General features: G+C 42.8%; 2 protein-coding genes and 1 long non-coding RNA gene across 3 annotated transcripts in view; 2 read left to right on the forward strand and 1 right to left on the reverse strand.

Moving 5' to 3' along the window:
* The window catches only part of LOC120486601 (uncharacterized), a 147,053-nt gene extending 133,074 nt beyond the window's left edge, over positions 1 to 13,979 (reverse strand). The window contains exon 1 of the mRNA XM_089121525.1: positions 13,908 to 13,979. The gene's annotated coding sequence lies outside the window, so the exon portion shown is untranslated. The remainder of the gene's footprint in view (positions 1 to 13,907) is intronic.
* On the forward strand, positions 176 to 7,953 carry LOC120486699 (uncharacterized). Its single transcript, XR_005624274.2, has 3 exons — positions 176 to 297; positions 6,418 to 6,491; positions 6,875 to 7,953. It is a non-coding gene; the product is annotated as an uncharacterized LOC120486699 (long non-coding RNA).
* Positions 12,175 to 14,685, forward strand: LOC148995747 (uncharacterized). Its single transcript, XM_039682720.2, has 6 exons — positions 12,175 to 12,703; positions 13,084 to 13,404; positions 13,565 to 13,852; positions 13,932 to 14,042; positions 14,123 to 14,211; positions 14,507 to 14,685. The coding sequence occupies exons 1-6, from the start codon at positions 12,556 to 12,558 to the stop codon at positions 14,555 to 14,557; spliced, it is 1,008 nt and encodes a 335-aa protein (XP_039538654.2). The 5' UTR covers positions 12,175 to 12,555; the 3' UTR covers positions 14,558 to 14,685.
* The last annotated feature ends 3,851 nt before the right edge of the window (positions 14,686 to 18,536 follow it).

Consider the following 18,536-nt stretch of genomic DNA (forward strand, 5'->3'; position numbering starts at 1 on the left):
TACCATCTGTTTATAATAAATCTTAAAAATAGCATCACCATTTTATATGACTATTGTCATCATTTTGTTTTTAACACTATCTAATTAATTTTCATTTTACATGTGAAAAGTTGCAGCTAATGCTCAAATTAAAGTATCTAAAAATAATGACTTGTTGGCTTCTTACCATCTCCCCAGACCACCGCCCGAATAAAGAAGTATGTCAAAGAGATCCTCAACCTTGTCCATCTGGTGCCCTGGAACGAGGATACACTCAAGACCATCTTGACGGGTTTGGACAACTATTGTTTTCGCAAGGTACCTGTGACATAAACATAAGCAAGAGATGCAATAGTGAGAATAAGTGTTTATTGGCCACGAGTGCAAACAGTTCCAAGTAAGAGGTGAAGATCACGGCAACTGGGTGATGCAGGGACATTAATAGGCAACCCATTCAGTGGTGAAGGTGAAGACGTGAGCTGAATCACAGATCTTCCAGAAGGAATAATCCACAAAAGGAATCCAGGAAAACTCAGGAACAGAGTTCAAATCCAGAAAGACAGGTGGCAAAGAGGTCAGGTCACGGGACATAACACAAGGACATCAAAAAAACGATCTCACAACACAAGACAGCAGACAATAAGCATGTATAGGTATAGGCAGCTGGTGCCGATGATAATTAAGGTAATCAGCGACCACACCCACACTCACACATAAACACACGGGAAGAGACAGTAGAGTCCCGCCGAGGCCACCCTTCCAAAGTCTCTTCCCACCAAGGCCACCCTTCCAGAGTCTCGTCCGCCAAGGCCACCCTTCCAAAGTCTCTTCCCACCAAGGCCACCCTTCCAGAGTCTCTTCCCACTGAGGCCACCCTTCCAGAGTCTCGTCCGCCAAGGCCACCCTTCCAAAGTCTCTTCCCACCAAGGCCACCCTTCCAGAGTCTCTTCCCACTGAGGCCACCCTTCCAGAGTCTCGTCCCACCGAGGCCACCCTTCCAGAGTCTCGTCCCACCGAGGCCACCCTTCCAGAGTCTCTTCCCACTGAGGCCACCCTTCCAGAGTCTCTTCCCACTGAGGCCACCCTTCCAGAGTCTCGTCCACCAAGGCCACCCTTCCAGAGTCTCGTCCCACTGAGGCCACCCTTCCAGAGTCTCTTCCCACCAAGGCCACCCTTCCAGAGTCTCATCCCGCCTTGGCCACCCTTCCAGAGTCTCGTCCGCTACGGCCACCCTTCCAGAGTCTCTTCCCACTGAGGCCACCCTTCCAGAGTCTCGTCCCACCGAGGCCACCCTTCCAGAGTCTCGTCCGCCTTGGCCACCCTTCCAGAGTCTCTTCCCACTGAGGCCACCCTTCCAGAGTCTCGTCCACCAAGGCCAACCTTCCAGAGTCTCGTCCCACCAAGGCCACCCTTCCAGAGTCTCGTCCCACTGAGGCCACCCTTCCAGAGTCTCTTCCCACCAAGGCCACCCTTCCAGAGTCTCGTCCCGCCTTGGCCACCCTTCCAGAGTCTCGTCCGCTACGGCCACCCTTCCAGAGTCTCTTCCCACTGAGGCCACCCTTCCAGAGTCTCGTCCCACCAAGGCCACCCTTCCAGAGTCTCGTCCCACTGAGGCCACCCTTCCAGAGACTCTTCCCACCAAGGCCACCCTTCCAGAGTCTCTTCCCACTGAGGCCACCCTTCCAGAGTCTCGTCCACCAAGGCCACCCTTCCAGAGTCTCGTCCCACCAAGGCCACCCTTCCAGAGTCTCGTCCCACTGAGGCCACCCTTCCAGAGTCTCGTCCCACTGAGGCCACCCTTCCAGAGTCTCTTCCCACTGAGGCCACCCTTCCAGAGTCTCGTCCACCAAGGCCACCCTTCCAGAGTCTCGTCCTACTGAGGCCACCCTTCCAGAGTCTCTTCCCACCAAGGCCACCCTTCCAGAGTCTCGTCCCACCAAGGCCACCCTTCCAGAGTCTCGTCCCACTGAGGCCACCCTTCCAGAGTCTCTTCCCACCAAGGCCACCCTTCCAGAGTCTCGTCCGCTACGGCCACCCTTCCAGAGTCTCTTCCCACTGAGGCCACCCTTCCAGAGTCTCGTCCACCAAGGCCACCCTTCCAGAGTCTCGTCCCACCAAGGCCACCCTTCCAGAGTCTCGTCCCACTGAGGCCACCCTTCCAGAGTCTCGTCCCACTGAGGCCACCCTTCCAGAGTCTCTTCCCACTGAGGCCACCCTTCCAGAGTCTCGTCCACCAAGGCCACCCTTCCAGAGTCTCGTCCTACTGAGGCCACCCTTCCAGAGTCTCTTCCCACCAAGGCCACCCTTCCAGAGTCTCGTCCCACCAAGGCCACCCTTCCAGAGTCTCGTCCCACTGAGGCCACCCTTCCAGAGTCTCTTCCCACCAAGGCCACCCTTCCAGAGTCTCGTCCGCTACGGCCACCCTTCCAGAGTCTCTTCCCACTGAGGCCACCCTTCCAGAGTCTCGTCCACCAAGGCCACCCTTCCAGAGTCTCGTCCCACCAAGGCCACCCTTCCAGAGTCTCGTCCCACTGAGGCCACCCTTCCAGAGTCTCGTCCCGCCTTGGCCACCCTTCCAGAGTCTCGTCCCACCGAGGCCACCCTTCCAGAGTCTCGTCCGCCTTGGCCACCCTTCCAGAGTCTCTTCCCACTGAGGCCACCCTTCCAGAGTCTCTTCCCACTGAGGCCACCCTTCCAGAGTCTCGTCCACCAAGGCCACCCTTCCAGAGTCTCGTCCCACCAAGGCCACCCTTCCAGAGTCTCGTCCACCAAGGCCACCCTTCCAGAGTCTCGTCCCACCAAGGCCACCCTTCCAGAGTCTCGTCCGCTACGGCCACCCTTCCAGAGTCTCTTCCCACTGAGGCCACCCTTCCAGAGTCTCGTCCACCAAGGCCACCCTTCCAGAGTCTCGTCCACCAAGGCCACCCTTCCAGAGTCTCGTCCCACCAAGGCCACCCTTCCAGAGTCTCGTCCCACTGAGGCCACCCTTCCAGAGTCTCGTCCCACTGAGGCCACCCTTCCAGAGTCTCTTCCCACTGAGGCCACCCTTCCAGAGTCTCGTCCACCAAGGCCACCCTTCCAGAGTCTCGTCCCACTGAGGCCACCCTTCCAGAGTCTCTTCCCACCAAGGCCACCCTTCCAGAGTCTCGTCCCACCAAGGCCACCCTTCCAGAGTCTCGTCCCACTGAGGCCACCCTTCCAGAGTCTCTTCCCACCAAGGCCACCCTTCCAGAGTCTCGTCCGCTACGGCCACCCTTCCAGAGTCTCTTCCCACTGAGGCCACCCTTCCAGAGTCTCGTCCACCAAGGCCACCCTTCCAGAGTCTCGTCCCACCAAGGCCACCCTTCCAGAGTCTCGTCCCACTGAGGCCACCCTTCCAGAGTCTCGTCCACCAAGGCCACCCTTCCAGAGTCTCGTCCACCAAGGCCACCCTTCCAGAGTCTCGTCCCGCCTTGGCCACCCTTCCAGAGTCTCGTCCCACCGAGGCCACCCTTCCAGAGTCTCGTCCGCCTTGGCCACCCTTCCAGAGTCTCTTCCCACTGAGGCCACCCTTCCAGAGTCTCTTCCCACTGAGGCCACCCTTCCAGAGTCTCGTCCACCAAGGCCACCCTTCCAGAGTCTCGTCCCACCAAGGCCACCCTTCCAGAGTCTCGTCCACCAAGGCCACCCTTCCAGAGTCTCGTCCCACCAAGGCCACCCTTCCAGAGTCTCGTCCGCTACGGCCACCCTTCCAGAGTCTCGTCCCACTGAGGCCACCCTTCCAGAGTCTCTTCCCACCAAGGCCACCCTTCCAGAGTCTCGTCCACCAAGGCCACCCTTCCAGAGTCTCGTCCCACCAAGGCCACCCTTCCAGAGTCTCGTCCGCTACGGCCACCCTTCCAGAGTCTCGTCCCACTGAGGCCACCCTTCCAGAGTCTCTTCCCACCAAGGCCACCCTTCCAGAGTCTCGTCCGCTACGGCCACCCTTCCAGAGTCTCGTCCCACTGAGGCCACCCTTCCAGAGTCTCGTCCCACCAAGGCCACCCTTCCAGAGTCTCGTCCCACTGAGGCCACCCTTCCAGAGTCTCTTCCCACTGAGGCCACCCTTCCAGAGTCTCGTCCACCAAGGCCACCCTTCCAGAGTCTCGTCCCACTGAGGCCACCCTTCCAGAGTCTCGTCCCACCAAGGCCACCCTTCCAGAGTCTCGTCCGCTACGGCCACCCTTCCAGAGTCTCGTCCCACTGAGGCCACCCTTCCAGAGTCTCTTCCCACCAAGGCCACCCTTCCAGAGTCTCGTCCACCAAGGCCACCCTTCCAGAGTCTCGTCCACCAAGGCCACCCTTCCAGAGTCTCGTCCGCTACGGCCACCCTTCCAGAGTCTCTTCCCACTGAGGCCACCCTTCCAGAGTCTCGTCCACCAAGGCCACCCTTCCAGAGTCTCGTCCCACCAAGGCCACCCTTCCAGAGTCTCGTCCGCTACGGCCACCCTTCCAGAGTCTCTTCCCACTGAGGCCACCCTTCCAGAGTCTCGTCCCACTGAGGCCACCCTTCCAGAGTCTCGTCCACCAAGGCCACCCTTCCAGAGTCTCGTCCCACCAAGGCCACCCTTCCAGAGTCTCGTCCCACTGAGGCCACCCTTCCAGAGTCTCTTCCCACTGAGGCCACCCTTCCAGAGTCTCGTCCACCAAGGCCACCCTTCCAGAGTCTCGTCCCACCAAGGCCACCCTTCCAGAGTCTCGTCCCACTGAGGCCACCCTTCCAGAGTCTCGTCCCACTGAGGACACCCTTCCAGAGTCTCTTCCCACTGAGGCCACCCTTCCAGAGTCTCTTCCCACCAAGGCCACCCTTCCAGAGTCTCGTCCGCCACGGCCACCCTTCCAGAGTCTCGTCCCGCCTTGGCCACCCTTCCAGAGTCTCTTCCCACTGAGGCCACCCTTCCAGAGTCTCGTCCACCAAGGCCACCCTTCCAGAGTCTCGTCCCACTGAGGCCACCCTTCCAGAGTCTCTTTCCACTGAGGCCACCCTTCCAGAGTCTCTTCCCACTGAGGCCACCCTTCCAGAGTCTCGTCCCACTGAGGCCACCCTTCCAGAGTCTCGTCCGCCACGGCCACCCTTCCAGAGTCTCGTCCCGCCTTGGCCACCCTTCCAGAGTCTCGTCCCACTGAGGCCACCCTTCCAGAGTCTCTTTCCACTGAGGCCACCCTTCCAGAGTCTCTTTCCACTGAGGCCACCCTTCCAGAGTCTCTTCCCACTGAGGCCACCCTTCCAGAGTCTCGTCCCACTGAGGCCACCCTTCCAGAGTCTCTTTCCACTGAGGCCACCCTTCCAGAGTCTCTTCCCACTGAGGCCACCCTTCCAGAGTCTCGTCCCACTGAGGCCACCCTTCCAGAGTCTCGTCCCACTGAGGCCACCCTTCCAGAGTCTCTTTCCACTGAGGCCACCCTTCCAGAGTCTCTTTCCACTGAGGCCACCCTTCCAGAGTCTCTTCCCACTGAGGCCACCCTTCCAGAGTCTCGTCCCACTGAGGCCACCCTTCCAGAGTCTCTTTCCACTGAGGCCACCCTTCCAGAGTCTCTTCCCACTGAGGCCACCCTTCCAGAGTCTCGTCCCACTGAGGCCACCCTTCCAGAGTCTCTTTCCACCGAGGCCACCCTTCCAGAGTCTCTTCATCACAATCATCACTCCAACTACTTAAGGACTCACTTCACTACTGTTCACTGTTCGGTCTTGTTCGTTGGTTGGAAAGAGGACTGCTCACCTAACCTCCTATGAGCTACCTTACTTCTCCAGCATTGTCCAAGTCTCCAGCATTGTCCAATTTCCCATTACTCTCTTCTGTTCCCACCTGCACATTATTCCTGATCACACACACCTGTACATTATCATCCAAATTATTAGTGCAACTACTTAAGGACTCACTTCACCACTCTTCACTGTTCAGTCTCGTATGTTGGTTGGAAAGAGGATGACTCACCTTACCTCCTCTGAGCTACCTTACTTCTCCAGCATTGTCCAAGTCCCCTACGATCCTACATCTCATCTCTCCACGTCTCCATCGATCCACCACCATCTCTGTAAGAAGACACATTCCTTTCACTGTCAGCACACCACTCTCCAATCCAACATTGCACTTCCAACTCACCTGCTTCCCATTCACCAGCCCTTATGTTGTCAATAAACTTCCTGTTTGCATTCGTAACCATCTCTTGAGTCTGCTTCCGTAACACCTGGGTTTGCTTTATTAAATATTTGTAAAAGTGTCTCTCTAAATTTAATGATACAAAACACTTGTGTGTGTGTAAAAGTTATAGGCGTAATGTCAAATTAAATTTATTAATGTCATTTTTAAAAACTGAAGTTTTACTTTTAATGAAATGCATTAATGCTTTATCTTTGACAGCCATAATAACAACACGTATGTTGAAAATAAACTGTTGCATCTATTATTGTTGTTTTAGAAACAGATGAGACTCACGCAGAAGAGATCACTTACACTGATCCAGTGTTCTACAAAACAAACGCAAATAAACCAGTGAGACAATTTATTATTAATTTATGTTTGTATCATCCCAGCAAAGTCAGATGTAGATTTTACATGTTTAATGCTCCATGTCCATCACACACACACACAAATACAGCATATATTGTGTATACTGTATATTGTACATTCAAAAGACTAATTACTTGCTAAAATATTATCTGTGATGGAAAAAAACACAATAGGAAAATAACAAGCATTCCTATTGTGTTGTTTGGATCAAATCACAGGAAGGACATTTTCTTCTCACAACAGTGCTGATAAATGTTATTAGAAAACACTATTTATCACTATTTCTCAATCTTCAGGATGAACCTACAATCTATTATTATTATCTTGAGTTATGTTTTTTTTTTTTTTTTTTTTTTTTTTTACAGAAAGATGAAGAGCATGATCATGTGGATTACGCACCTCTCACAATAAGATGAACAAAAAGGTGTTTTTCGAAGTACAAAATCCAACTGTGTGACCTGTGACAACCATAAGCTTCAACCCTATTAAACATCTGATCAAGCAAATCATCAAGTCCTTCAGGCTTATTGGTAAACTACAAATATGTGTCTTGGAACTAAACTCTGCAGGACAGTGGTCCTCCAGGAGCAGAGTTGAAGACCTCGCATCTAAACCTTATGGGGAGCAATGATATTTGTGACTGTTAAATTCATAAAGTCAACATATGTAATCTCATGAAAAAGGTGCAAAATGTTGATGCAAAACACATCAAACGGATTGGAGACTCTCCTGTGTACTCAATTATTACCTCTGTACACAAATGTAGTTTGATCTGTTGTGCCTGATCTGTGTGAGTTTGATGTCAGAGAGTGTGTCTGGTGTGAATAGTGTGTCCAGCGTGTGGTTAAAGGGCTTTTTTCATTCCTGCTCACATCAAAAACATTTCACTTCTGCTTTAAAACATGCTTCACAAAATACTGATCTCAGCAATGCTGTTGTTTGACAAAAAAAAGGTCTCAAATCAAACAAAGAAAAAACTGTGGAATATTAAAATATCATATTACTTGTGCTCATTTGCATCATGATCTTATAAACTCATGCAGTGTTCATGCAGTAAAGCAGTGCTGGCTTCAGTAATTATTTCCCGCTAGCAACACTTCCTTGTTAGAAGAACTATTCTTGATTATATAAAGCTCATATCCTGTTTTTTTTCTGTTAATGTCTGGGCCATTTTAAGAATAAATGCAATTATTTACAAAAACGATTTATGTTTGATGTTTGTTAATATTTCATTAGTTTCGAGGAGAAACTAAAAGTAACAATGCTGCTAACCAACTTTATATTCAGTTGCATAAGCTGCTTTCCAAAGGTAAAATGAGAAAAGTCAATTTTCAGGAGGGAATGGAGACACTGGAGACAGGGAGATTGGTCCACTTGGCATTAATGAGACCGACAATGAGCTGGGGAAAAGTGTGTCTATAAAATAGTGTCAGTGATGAGGGGGATGATGAGGTGCGGGTGTGAGTGATTGGGAATGACGTACAGATGCCAATTGGGACGAGGCTCTGGAATGGTGGTCATGATGAGACGAGACTCTGGAATGGCGGCGGCCAACTTGGCACGAGACTCTGGAACGGCGGCCATGACTGGACGAAGCTAGAGATTCTGGACGGTGGTGGCCATCTTGGGACGAGACTCTAGAACGCCGGCAAACCAACTTGGGACGATGATCACTGGTAAAGGTAGTAATATAAATAATAAAAAATATATATATATAAAAAAAAAAAAAAACGTTGGCTGGCAGCAGGCCAAATTAGTTGCGGAATTTCTTTTACGGTCTATGGAATTGGCTTCATGCGCAGCTGCACTACTTCCTGAACTTAAGCCAGCTCCTTGTTTCCATAGACAGTAAAAGAAATGGACAGAGCGATCTCATTGGAACTACATTGAGACGATTGAAGCCCGTTTTTGGCGATTTTTAGCACTTCCGTCCCTGACGCGCAGACTCAAACAGAGCTTGACGACGTACATGTGACGTGAGTGACCCGTCTGTATTCTAGTGGCTGTGGCATGAGAAATCTGAATCATTCCCTTCCGAAACATGCAGAGGTGGAGAGTGTGAGTAGGAGCTGTCCATGAGCTAGGAGCAGGAGACAATTTTGCGAGGTATTCTGATTAATTATTTTGTCATTTTGCCTCCACGTTTCCCCGATTGCCCGCAAACTTCTCCTCCTGTCCATACGGTAATCTCTCTACTGTGCGACAGAGAGCTGGTTATGACGCAATTGTTAGCCTACTTTCACTAAAACTGCTTCTACGGGGCCATAACATAAGCTACAAGGTAATGGAGCTATTTATACATTGTCGTGTTTCTTTAGAAATAAATAAAGGACAGATGGGGTCTTCAAACGCCTCAGATGCAAAGTTATTCGCTGTCAAAGTAACGCCAAAATGAATGAGAGTCAATGGGAATGCTAACGCAAGTGAAGTTCTGCTACAAGATGGCAGCTCCCGCGAGGCTTCAACTTCCGGTCGATGGATTACCCCCTTGGTTGTTTCCTGTCTGCCATTATTGAACAAATTGATTAATTCAGGTGTGCCTGACCTCATTAGTCACGGCAACAATAATCAGACACACCTGAATTAATCAAGTTGGCCAATAATGGCAGACAGGAAACAAGGGAGCTGGCTTAAGTTCAGGAAGTAGTGCAGCTGTGTATAGAGCCAATTGTCCCAGGGCTCCCGATGGCCAGTCCGGCCCTGGTTATACATGGTGTCTTTTTACAGTATTGCATTAGATAAAGGCCTAGTTTTTGGTTCTGGAAATGTGATAGACATATAGACATGTTGATTGGTGGACAAACAGCTTTTGCATAAGAATGTGTCTGTTACTTGGGGTTAATGTGTGTTTGTGTGCGCATGTCTTGAGGTCGGAAGAGTCTGAGTGTGTCTGCATTTTAGCGTGTTTGGAAAGGACTTCCACAATTTGACTTCCTCTCTGTTCAAAGCAGTTTTTTAAAGATTTTCTCAACTATATCAAACACAAATATCATATCCCATAATTTATCTGTGAAATATTGAAGTGCAGAAATGTGCACCTTTCTGTGTATTAATAACCTTAGATAAGCTTATAGCTAGTTTATTTTCAACTCTAGCTTAATTTCATTTTAAAGAAGCTTAAAATAATACTTGATATCACACTGACAAATACAAAATGATACATTTGAAGAACAAGTGAGTTGTAACATTTATTATGGCATCATGCAGAAGTTCACTGGTTGTTTACTGTATATAAACATTGTTTCATTAGGATGATATCAGTTTTTAAAACAGTAAAGTTTTCTACAAACATTCTTTTTTTTTTTTTACAAGGACTAGCAATGTAGCATGACAAACACCAGACTCCTGAATCATAATGCGGTGACTTTCACTCTATATTAAGAATAAATTAAACTCAAACAAATCACCCTCAGCAAAGAAACAAGACATTAATTGACCACTAGAGGGATGAGTCATATACCCACAGGTTAAATGTGGTATTTTCTTTGTGAAACATTTACTATTTCTTATTATTCCTTATATTTTGGTTATTAATAATGTTCACCACATGAAAAAGAAATAAAAACAGATGCTAAACTACAAAGCAATTGACCATGATCATATTTCTCCACAAAATGTGTAGGCCACTGTATTGTTCCTACAATAAAAAACATAATTTGAGATCTGCTTCAGTGTAAGATAATATTTGTCATTTCTTTTTTTAAAGAGATTTGTGTCAGACACCACATTTCCATTTTACTGTAACAATCACTAAAATAACTGTTATTACTTACTGTTTTTTTGTGTGCAAGAACAGCATCCCACATGGTGTGCCCATAGTGCATTATATTCCATTAATATATAAAGTATGTACACTACACACAGTATGCATACTGTATTAGAGCGCCATCTAGTGTCATAAGGAATTCATTATTTGAGAATGCTGTTATGATTTAATCATGTTTTTAAATGCCATTTCTCACATGAACATAATAAAAATACATGTCTAATATTCCTCTCTCGGAAAGGCACATGATTTATTCACAAATATTGTCATTTACAATATTTGAAAAGCTTATTAAAAACACTGCTACCATTTATGAAAGAATCGTATATCCAGCATTGGCAAATAACAGCATTTTAAAATCCCATTGATGATATAAATATATCTACATTGAGTACCAAACACAAGACAAACCACAAAAAGGAATATGGGAAAAAAGACTGTTACACAAAAAAAGAAAAATATATATACCACATATTGATAATATTAAGTTATAAATAAAGAAATCACTGTTAATTCATAAACATCTGTAATGGATGTTCCTGTGAAATGCAGGACTCTGGCAGTAAGATCATCTAAACAGCACCTCATAAAATATCACAAATGAACAAATTAAGGCGAGACATAAAAGAGTCGCTTCAGTGCCTGAGTGTTGTTTGATTGACAGCTGCCATTGTATTTGTCTAAAGTGCTCATGTCTCTCAGTACAATATGTGTGTGCAGTCAAACACAATTCTTGATCACTATATAAATTTACTATATATATATATTTTCAAGATTTGTTATCACAACATATTTTCTTTTGTCAAATCAACTTAAATAATTTATTTAGTTCAGATAACTTATTATTTTGAGTTTCTGATGATTAAATCAATCTCCTTCATTGTATTAACTCACTTTTTCCAGTTCAATGAACTTAAAATTTTAAGGCAACCAGGTTACTTACTTTAAGTTAAACCAACAATATTTTTTTTACAGTGAATAGGAACAAGAAACTAATGTTTCTAGAACGTTCTGTGAACTAAACATTTGGGCTATATGAGTGAAATATCCAAAATATGCTTGTTTGAGTTATAAATGAGCTTCCAAAAAACAAAATGCTACTTTTGGAATATTGTAGAGTTTTCAAACAGCAATTAAGTCAATCAGGTAATATAGAAAGAAGTTTGTTTTACAGATTTTACTTGCAACCTCGTTGTAAAGTATATATAAATATTTGTTTTTTGTTTGTTTTTTTGCAAACATTGAACATAATATCTGATAGATGTTAATCTTGTTACTAGTCTTCTCCACTAGATGTCATCCTCTTATACATTGAGTGACCACATGAAAGACGTTCCAGAGAGCTGAAGAAACTGCCTGGCCAATTTAAGCATATAAGCACAAGACGACATAAGACAAAACACATATGTTTTTAATGTTAATCAAACTACAAATGACAAAGAAATCACTCCATACTCTTCACTGAAACCTTTAATTATGAGATCATGCAGTCTTATTTTATTTGATCACGTTGAACCTTAAAAGCACTGACTATTTCATTTGAATATTTGTTGTAGCCTATTGTATATTTATTTGTGCCATTGCTTATAGTTTAATTGTTTAATTCAATTTCACTGGCATCTATGTTGGTGTCATAACCTTATTTATTACAATACATGGATACGAGTCAGGGATGAAAAACATCTAATATCATTGTTATTAATGTTTCTGAATTACTGTGTCTGTATTAAAGAGTAATTGGTGTTATATTTAGATACTGACATTTTATTTAGTGCTTTAGATCTGTGAGGTATTGGACGTCTGACCTGTGACATTTTGATGGATTTATTTTACTTCAGTCTGTTCTGTGAGGTCATCAACTGTGAGGTTGCAGACTAAGTAATCACGCGTGCACTAAAAGCCTCTTGCACACATTCTTTGTCCATCCAGCAAATCACACCATATTTCTGAAAAATCACACCGCAGGTTTCACTTTGACTCATGTCTTAACATCTCACCTCAGTAACAACGGCAAAGAGAGATGGGAGATGATTTTACCTGTTGTTTAAATCACTACAACTAAATGATTATGAACCATTATAAAATCCATGACCTTTATTTTACCATGAATTTTAGGAAGATTTACATAATCTATACTTTTATACTTGGCACAGTCAGACAACTACCATTATATTTCAGTGTTAGGTGATAGAAAAATTATGTTTTTTGCTAATAAGAACATGTAAAGTCTCAAGAGCTTAATAATTATGTTTATATGTAATAATATATAATACGCAGAGCATGTGCGTGTGCATTATAAGGGTTAAACTATGTGGTGGGAGGATTCACACCAGTGTGACTGTTTCCATGCTCATTACATCAGACACCGAACTACTGAAGGAAATGTTTCACGCGCTTGTTTTGTTCTGTGTGTGCAGGAGTTGTCTTGGTAAGTTATAAAAACATTTTTACAGGTTAATAATTTATGTTTCAGGACATTATCAACTGCTGCTGTTCAAATCAGGGATTTGCTTTTGCTTTTCTTCCCAGATCAAACTTAGATTTACTTTATATTCTGTTTTAATGTCCCATATACACTACTACAAAATGATTAAAGATAATTAGTTTTACAAATGTGAGATAAACCATTATGTTTATTTTGCTCTGCAGATAGTGTAAAATATATACGTATTAGAGACGATCATCTGTCTGATCATACGAGTGATGTTTAACCTTTTGTGTGTCTGCTGCGCTTCAATTCACATTTAAATGTTGCAAACTGATTTTAGGGTTTCTAAACCAACAAGAATGAAAACTTTTGTTCTCCAGGTGTGTTTGGTGAGTCAGTGTCGGTGATGGAGGGAGATTCTGTTACTCTAAACACTGATGTTACTGAAATACGTGAAGATGAAGATATAATGTGGACATTTGGAGATAAAAACTCTCTGATAGCTAAAATTAAAAAAAATAAGCAAATCTTCTCCACATTTGATAATGTTACTGATGGGAAATTCAGAGACAGACTGAAGCTGGACGATCAAACTGGATCTCTGACCATCACACACACCACAACTGAACACACTGGAGTTTATGAACTACTGATAAGTGGAGTAAAATCTTCATCAAAATTATTTAACGTTTCGGTCTACGGTGAGTAGAGATCATCTGTCCAAATGTTCACATATTCTCATTTTATTTTACTCGAATTATTAAGGTTGTAAATATATGAAGAATCTCAGTGTGTGAGATGACAAAAACACTAACTGTTCTTATACTAAAGTTTATTCCAGTTTATTCTCTCGTTTCTCAGCTCGTCTGCCTTTTCCTGTCATCATCAGTAACTCTTCACGATGTTCTTCAAATTGTTCATTGGTGTGTTCATCATCAGTGTTGAGTGTGTGTGATGCGACTCTGTCCTGGTACGCAGAAATGAGTGTATTGTCCAGCATCAGTGTGTGTGATCTCAGCATCAGTCTCTCTCTACCTCTGGAGGTGGAATATCAGGATAAAAACACCTACAGCTGTGTGCTGAACAATCCCATCAGCAACCAGACCACACATCTGGACATCAACACACTCTGCAGACACACATGTGCAGGTACACCACCACTCATCATGTACATGTGTGTGTGTCTGTGTGTGTGTTTACTGACCTGATCTCTAATGTCTCTCTTTAGACATCACAACATCTCCTCCAGTGTCTCTGATAGTGTTGACCTCGGCTGGATCTCTGATGATTGTAGTTATAGTCGTGATCTTCTGCATCTGCAGGAAAAGTGATCGAGAAGGCAAGTGTTACCTGCATGCTTATAAGAAGGAATTGGAAATTGGATGTTTGGTTTTTAATGCATATTTTTATTTGTTATAGTTGTTGGCAATGAAAGAGTTAATAATCGAGATAATGAAGAGATCGTTTATGCTAATCCAACATTCTACAAACGAAATGTTCAGAAAAGGGTGAGTTCATTTTTATTGCAATGTGCTTTATATTATCTGACACACACACACACACACACACACTAATAAGGACGCTATTAGTTTTAGTCTTCTGCTCTGATGGGTTCAGGAGATCAGTCGGTTCTGATAGCAGATAGCAAGGGAAAATAGACGCAAATAATACAGTTAAACTAACCATAGCATTCATATGGTAGAAAAATAAATAAAATTTTTTTAAATGGAGTTTGATAGTGTGTGTGTGTCTGAATCAAACTTGTTTTCTATTTTTGAATCTTGTGGTGTTTTTTTTTTACAGACAGCCAGAGAGGAGAATCACACAGAGTATGCGGTCGTCTGCATAAGATGAACAAACTAATTTGGCATTTGGATTTAGTATGTGATCTACGATTTCTAGTATGTGATCTTTAGTATGTGATTTTTAGCTTTGGACAAGTTTTGCGATTATGGAATAAAAAATTCTGAAAAATGAACATAGGCTACGTGATGTTATGTAAAAACCAGCTCAGTTTGAGAGTCTTGAGTAAAAACCTGTTGTGGTCTGATTCGCTTAAAATATATATATATATATATATATATATATATATATATATATAGACATGTGGTTTGATCTGTTGCTAAAACAAGCAGCATGTGCAAAAGAGTGCCGGCCTATTATTGAGCTTTTGTGGTTGGGGTGTGTTTGAGAGGGCATGATTGAGGTGTGAAAACGGTGTGCAGTTGAAGGACTTTTTCCATTCCTGCTAATGTGACACTCAGTTTACTAACTACCATGTCATTTAAATGAAAATGTGCATGCAAGTACACGTGAATGCTCACGTCACTTGTGTTGCCTATTTAGTTTCTGAAACGTTGGTTTGGCTTTCAATGCCTCAACACAGAAAAATACTGACCATGTTCCTGGTTCCTGGAACAAGATTTCAATCAACCAATCAGATTTGAGAGATTTCAGTTTACAGTTATGTCATGTTTTGACTTGCAACCTGTCAGCAAACAGAAGAATACAGCACAAAGATGACGTGAGCTCCTCCCTCAAGGGTGTTTATTGGCAGGTAAGTTCAGGAAACAATGACTGAGTTCATTAAATAACAGCAAACAGTTTTAGGCGTTGACTGATGCAAACTGGATAGCAGGAGACTGAAGATGGATGAAGATAATCAAAGATCGAATCCTAACTGGTAAGTGTCCCAAGTACACTCAGAAAAAAATGTACAAAAGCTGTCACTGGGGCTGTACCTTTTCAAAAGAGACACTTTTGTACCTATAAGGGTGCATATTGGTACCTTAATGGTACATTTAAGCACCTAAAATGCACATATTAGCACCTACATATACTGTACATATTAGCACCTAAAATGTACATAATACCACCTAAAATGTACATATTAGCACCTACATGTACATATTAGCACCTACATGTAAATATTAGCACATAAAATGTACATATTAGCAAATACATGTAAATAATAGCACCTAAAATGTACATATTAGCACCTACGTGTACATATTAGCACCTAAAATCTACATATTAGCACCTACATGTAAATATTAGCACCTAAAATGTACATATTAGCACCTACATGTACATATTAGCACCTAAAATGTACATATTAGCACCTACATGTAAATATTAGCACCTAAAATGTACATATTAGCACCTACATGTAAATATTAGCATATAAAATGTACATATTAGCACCTAAAATGTACATATTATCACCTACATGTAAATATTAGCACCTAAAATGTACATATTAGCACCTACATGTAAATATTAGCACCCAAAATGTACATATTAGCACCTACATGTAAATATTAGCACCTAAAATGTACATATTAGCACCTACATGTAAATATTAGCACATAAAATGTACATATTAGCACCTACATGTAAATAATAGCACCTACATATAAATATTAGCACCTAAAATGTACATAATAGCACCTAAAATGTACATATTAGCACCTAAAATGTACATATTAGCACCTAATATTTACATATTAGCACCTAAAATGGACAAAAGTTTAAATTTTGAAAAGGTACAACCCCAATGATAGCTTTTTTGTACCTTTTTTCTGAGAGTAAGTAGTCCACTAGTAGCTCAACAGTAAACACATTTGCCGGTTGGGAAAGTGTGTAAGTACAATTGGACCAAATCCTTCACTAATAATGGAGATTCAAAAACTCTTTCTTCAGTGCTGTTATTATAATAAACATTAACTGATTATATATTAAAAAAGTGCATATCAACTTTTCAAAACATTCGTGTCATGTGTGATACTCTACATACCACAGCTACACTAGATGTCACCTTGGCTACAGCAGTTCATTGGAACGAATGCGTCAAAAGAGCCGCCATCTTGGAACAGGGGAGCCCCTCCACTTCAATGCATCAGCGTCAATGTAGACACAGGTCTAACGGAAATAAAATCACCATAAATCATCATGAATGCGATTTTCTCGGTTTTTTTTTTTTCGTTCCAACGGTCAGACATGTATTTATCATTGATTCCAGAAAAAAAATGTAAATAAATATATTTTTTAAATATTCTTCTTAGTTCAGATTTCATTAGTGTGAACATGATAAACAGCACAAAAGTCCACCACCATCAATTAATTCGAAGTAAAGGCAGAGCTCAGTGTTACCTAGATACTTCCTATGACAAGACCCCTGTTCCAAGATGGCGGAGGTTTTGATGCTGCTTAGAACCCCAAGGTGACGTCTAGTATGTCTATACTCTACACACAATATGGAACTGGTATTCAATTTGAAAACAGAAAAACATACCCGTATGAGAGACAGAGAAACCCTTCAACATTTTTATATTGACAGGCAACATGGAAACACATTGTACGGAAAAACTAATGTGTGTGTGTGTGTGTGTGTGTGTGTGAACGAGCACTAGGGGGCACTCAAAGGGTTAGGCTTGAGGACAGGTAAAATGGATGGTTGTTTTTCCAATTATATGGGAAATTTATTGTTGCATTTGAGGTCTGCAATTAAACAGGAATACAGAAAATAAGTAGACCTTTGTTAATATGAACAATAAAAATCTGTAAATATACAAACATCTATAAAATATATATAAAAAAATGTAAAAAAAAATATATAATATATATATATATATATATATATATATAAAATATATATAAAAAATATGAAAATATATACATTAACTGTAAAGACTCACGGAACACAGAAGAATCCATTTGCAGCTTTATTAAACAGTGTCGTACAGGCAGGGTCAAAACGAGGCAGACAGAGCAAAGGGATAATCCAGATAACAGGCAGAGTTCGGGGCAGGCAGCAATAATAACAATCCAAAGACAGTCCAAAATCAGGCCAGGCAGATATCACTCGTAGAATAGTCAAACAGTCCAAACTCAAAAACCAGAAACAGGAATAAACGCTCAGAAATGATCACCGGGGCAAATCAAGACTTCGCAAGGATGCATGTGTGTGCTAATGTGGTGCAGGTGTGTGATGCAATCAGTCCCAGGTAAGAGGTATGATGGGAATTTGAGTTTATGTCCAATGATCAATACTCCGGTGAAGGCTCCCTCTGGTGGCGGAGAGGAGGCGGAGCGGGAGCCTCCGCTGTAACATAACAGAGCACAAATCGTGAGCTTAGAATTATAAGGTTCTATCTCCGTTTAGGGTAGTTCTGAGATATTGAGCATCAAAGTTTTTACATCCCAGCTGGCAAAACTGTTATGAAGTATAATCTTCTATTATAGCTCAACAAGACCATCACCCTACAGGTACTTTGTGAATAAAATATCAAAATCCTAGCACATTTGGAAATGGGATTTTTTAAGATGACCCCAATGGAGATAGAACCTGTTCTGTTTGGAATTATAAGGTTCTATCTCCACTTTTACAAATAAAACCCCACATTTCAAAGAATAGTTGTATATAACCATTGATTTTAATCAATTTATATATTTATAATACAAGCACACAGCTTGTAGTATACTATAATATAATAGTATAGTATCAAAGCCAAGCAAGTTTGTAAGAAAAAAAATATTTTCAAAGAACATGGACATGGAGTAATTACACAATGCTACACCTCACTCCTCTGTACCGTAAAAAAACATTTAGGAAGCATCTTACATTAAAAACGTTTAATTTAGTAGATTAACACAAAATATTGTAACATCATGAAAATTATGTTTTCATCCCTTATTATTCTGTATGTCTGTTTTGTTATGCATGATGCACTTCATGTTATGTAATTTATGTTGTCATGACTCTTTCCAACCTTCTATCTAGATTATCACTTTCTAAATACTGCCTAGTCAACTGCAGGCATGTACTTGAACA

This window comes from Pimephales promelas, chromosome 2, assembly GCF_988280905.1.
Source record: "Pimephales promelas chromosome 2, fPimPro1.hap1.1, whole genome shotgun sequence".
In the NCBI taxonomy this organism is placed as follows: domain Eukaryota; kingdom Metazoa; phylum Chordata; class Actinopteri; order Cypriniformes; family Leuciscidae; genus Pimephales; species Pimephales promelas.

What these genes read in the sequence shown, in the direction of transcription:
- LOC148995747 (XM_039682720.2), top strand. Translation starts at nt 12,556, where the DNA reads ATGTGCGTGTGCATTATAAGGGTTAAACTATGTGGTGGGAGGATTCAC. An exon ending in ATTTAACGTTTCGGTCTACG is followed by an intron (nt 13,405 to 13,564) that starts GTGAGTAGAGAT and finishes CTCGTTTCTCAG; the next exon opens with CTCGTCTGCCTTTTCCTGTC. An exon ending in CTGCAGACACACATGTGCAG is followed by an intron (nt 13,853 to 13,931) that starts GTACACCACCAC and finishes GTCTCTCTTTAG; the next exon opens with ACATCACAACATCTCCTCCA.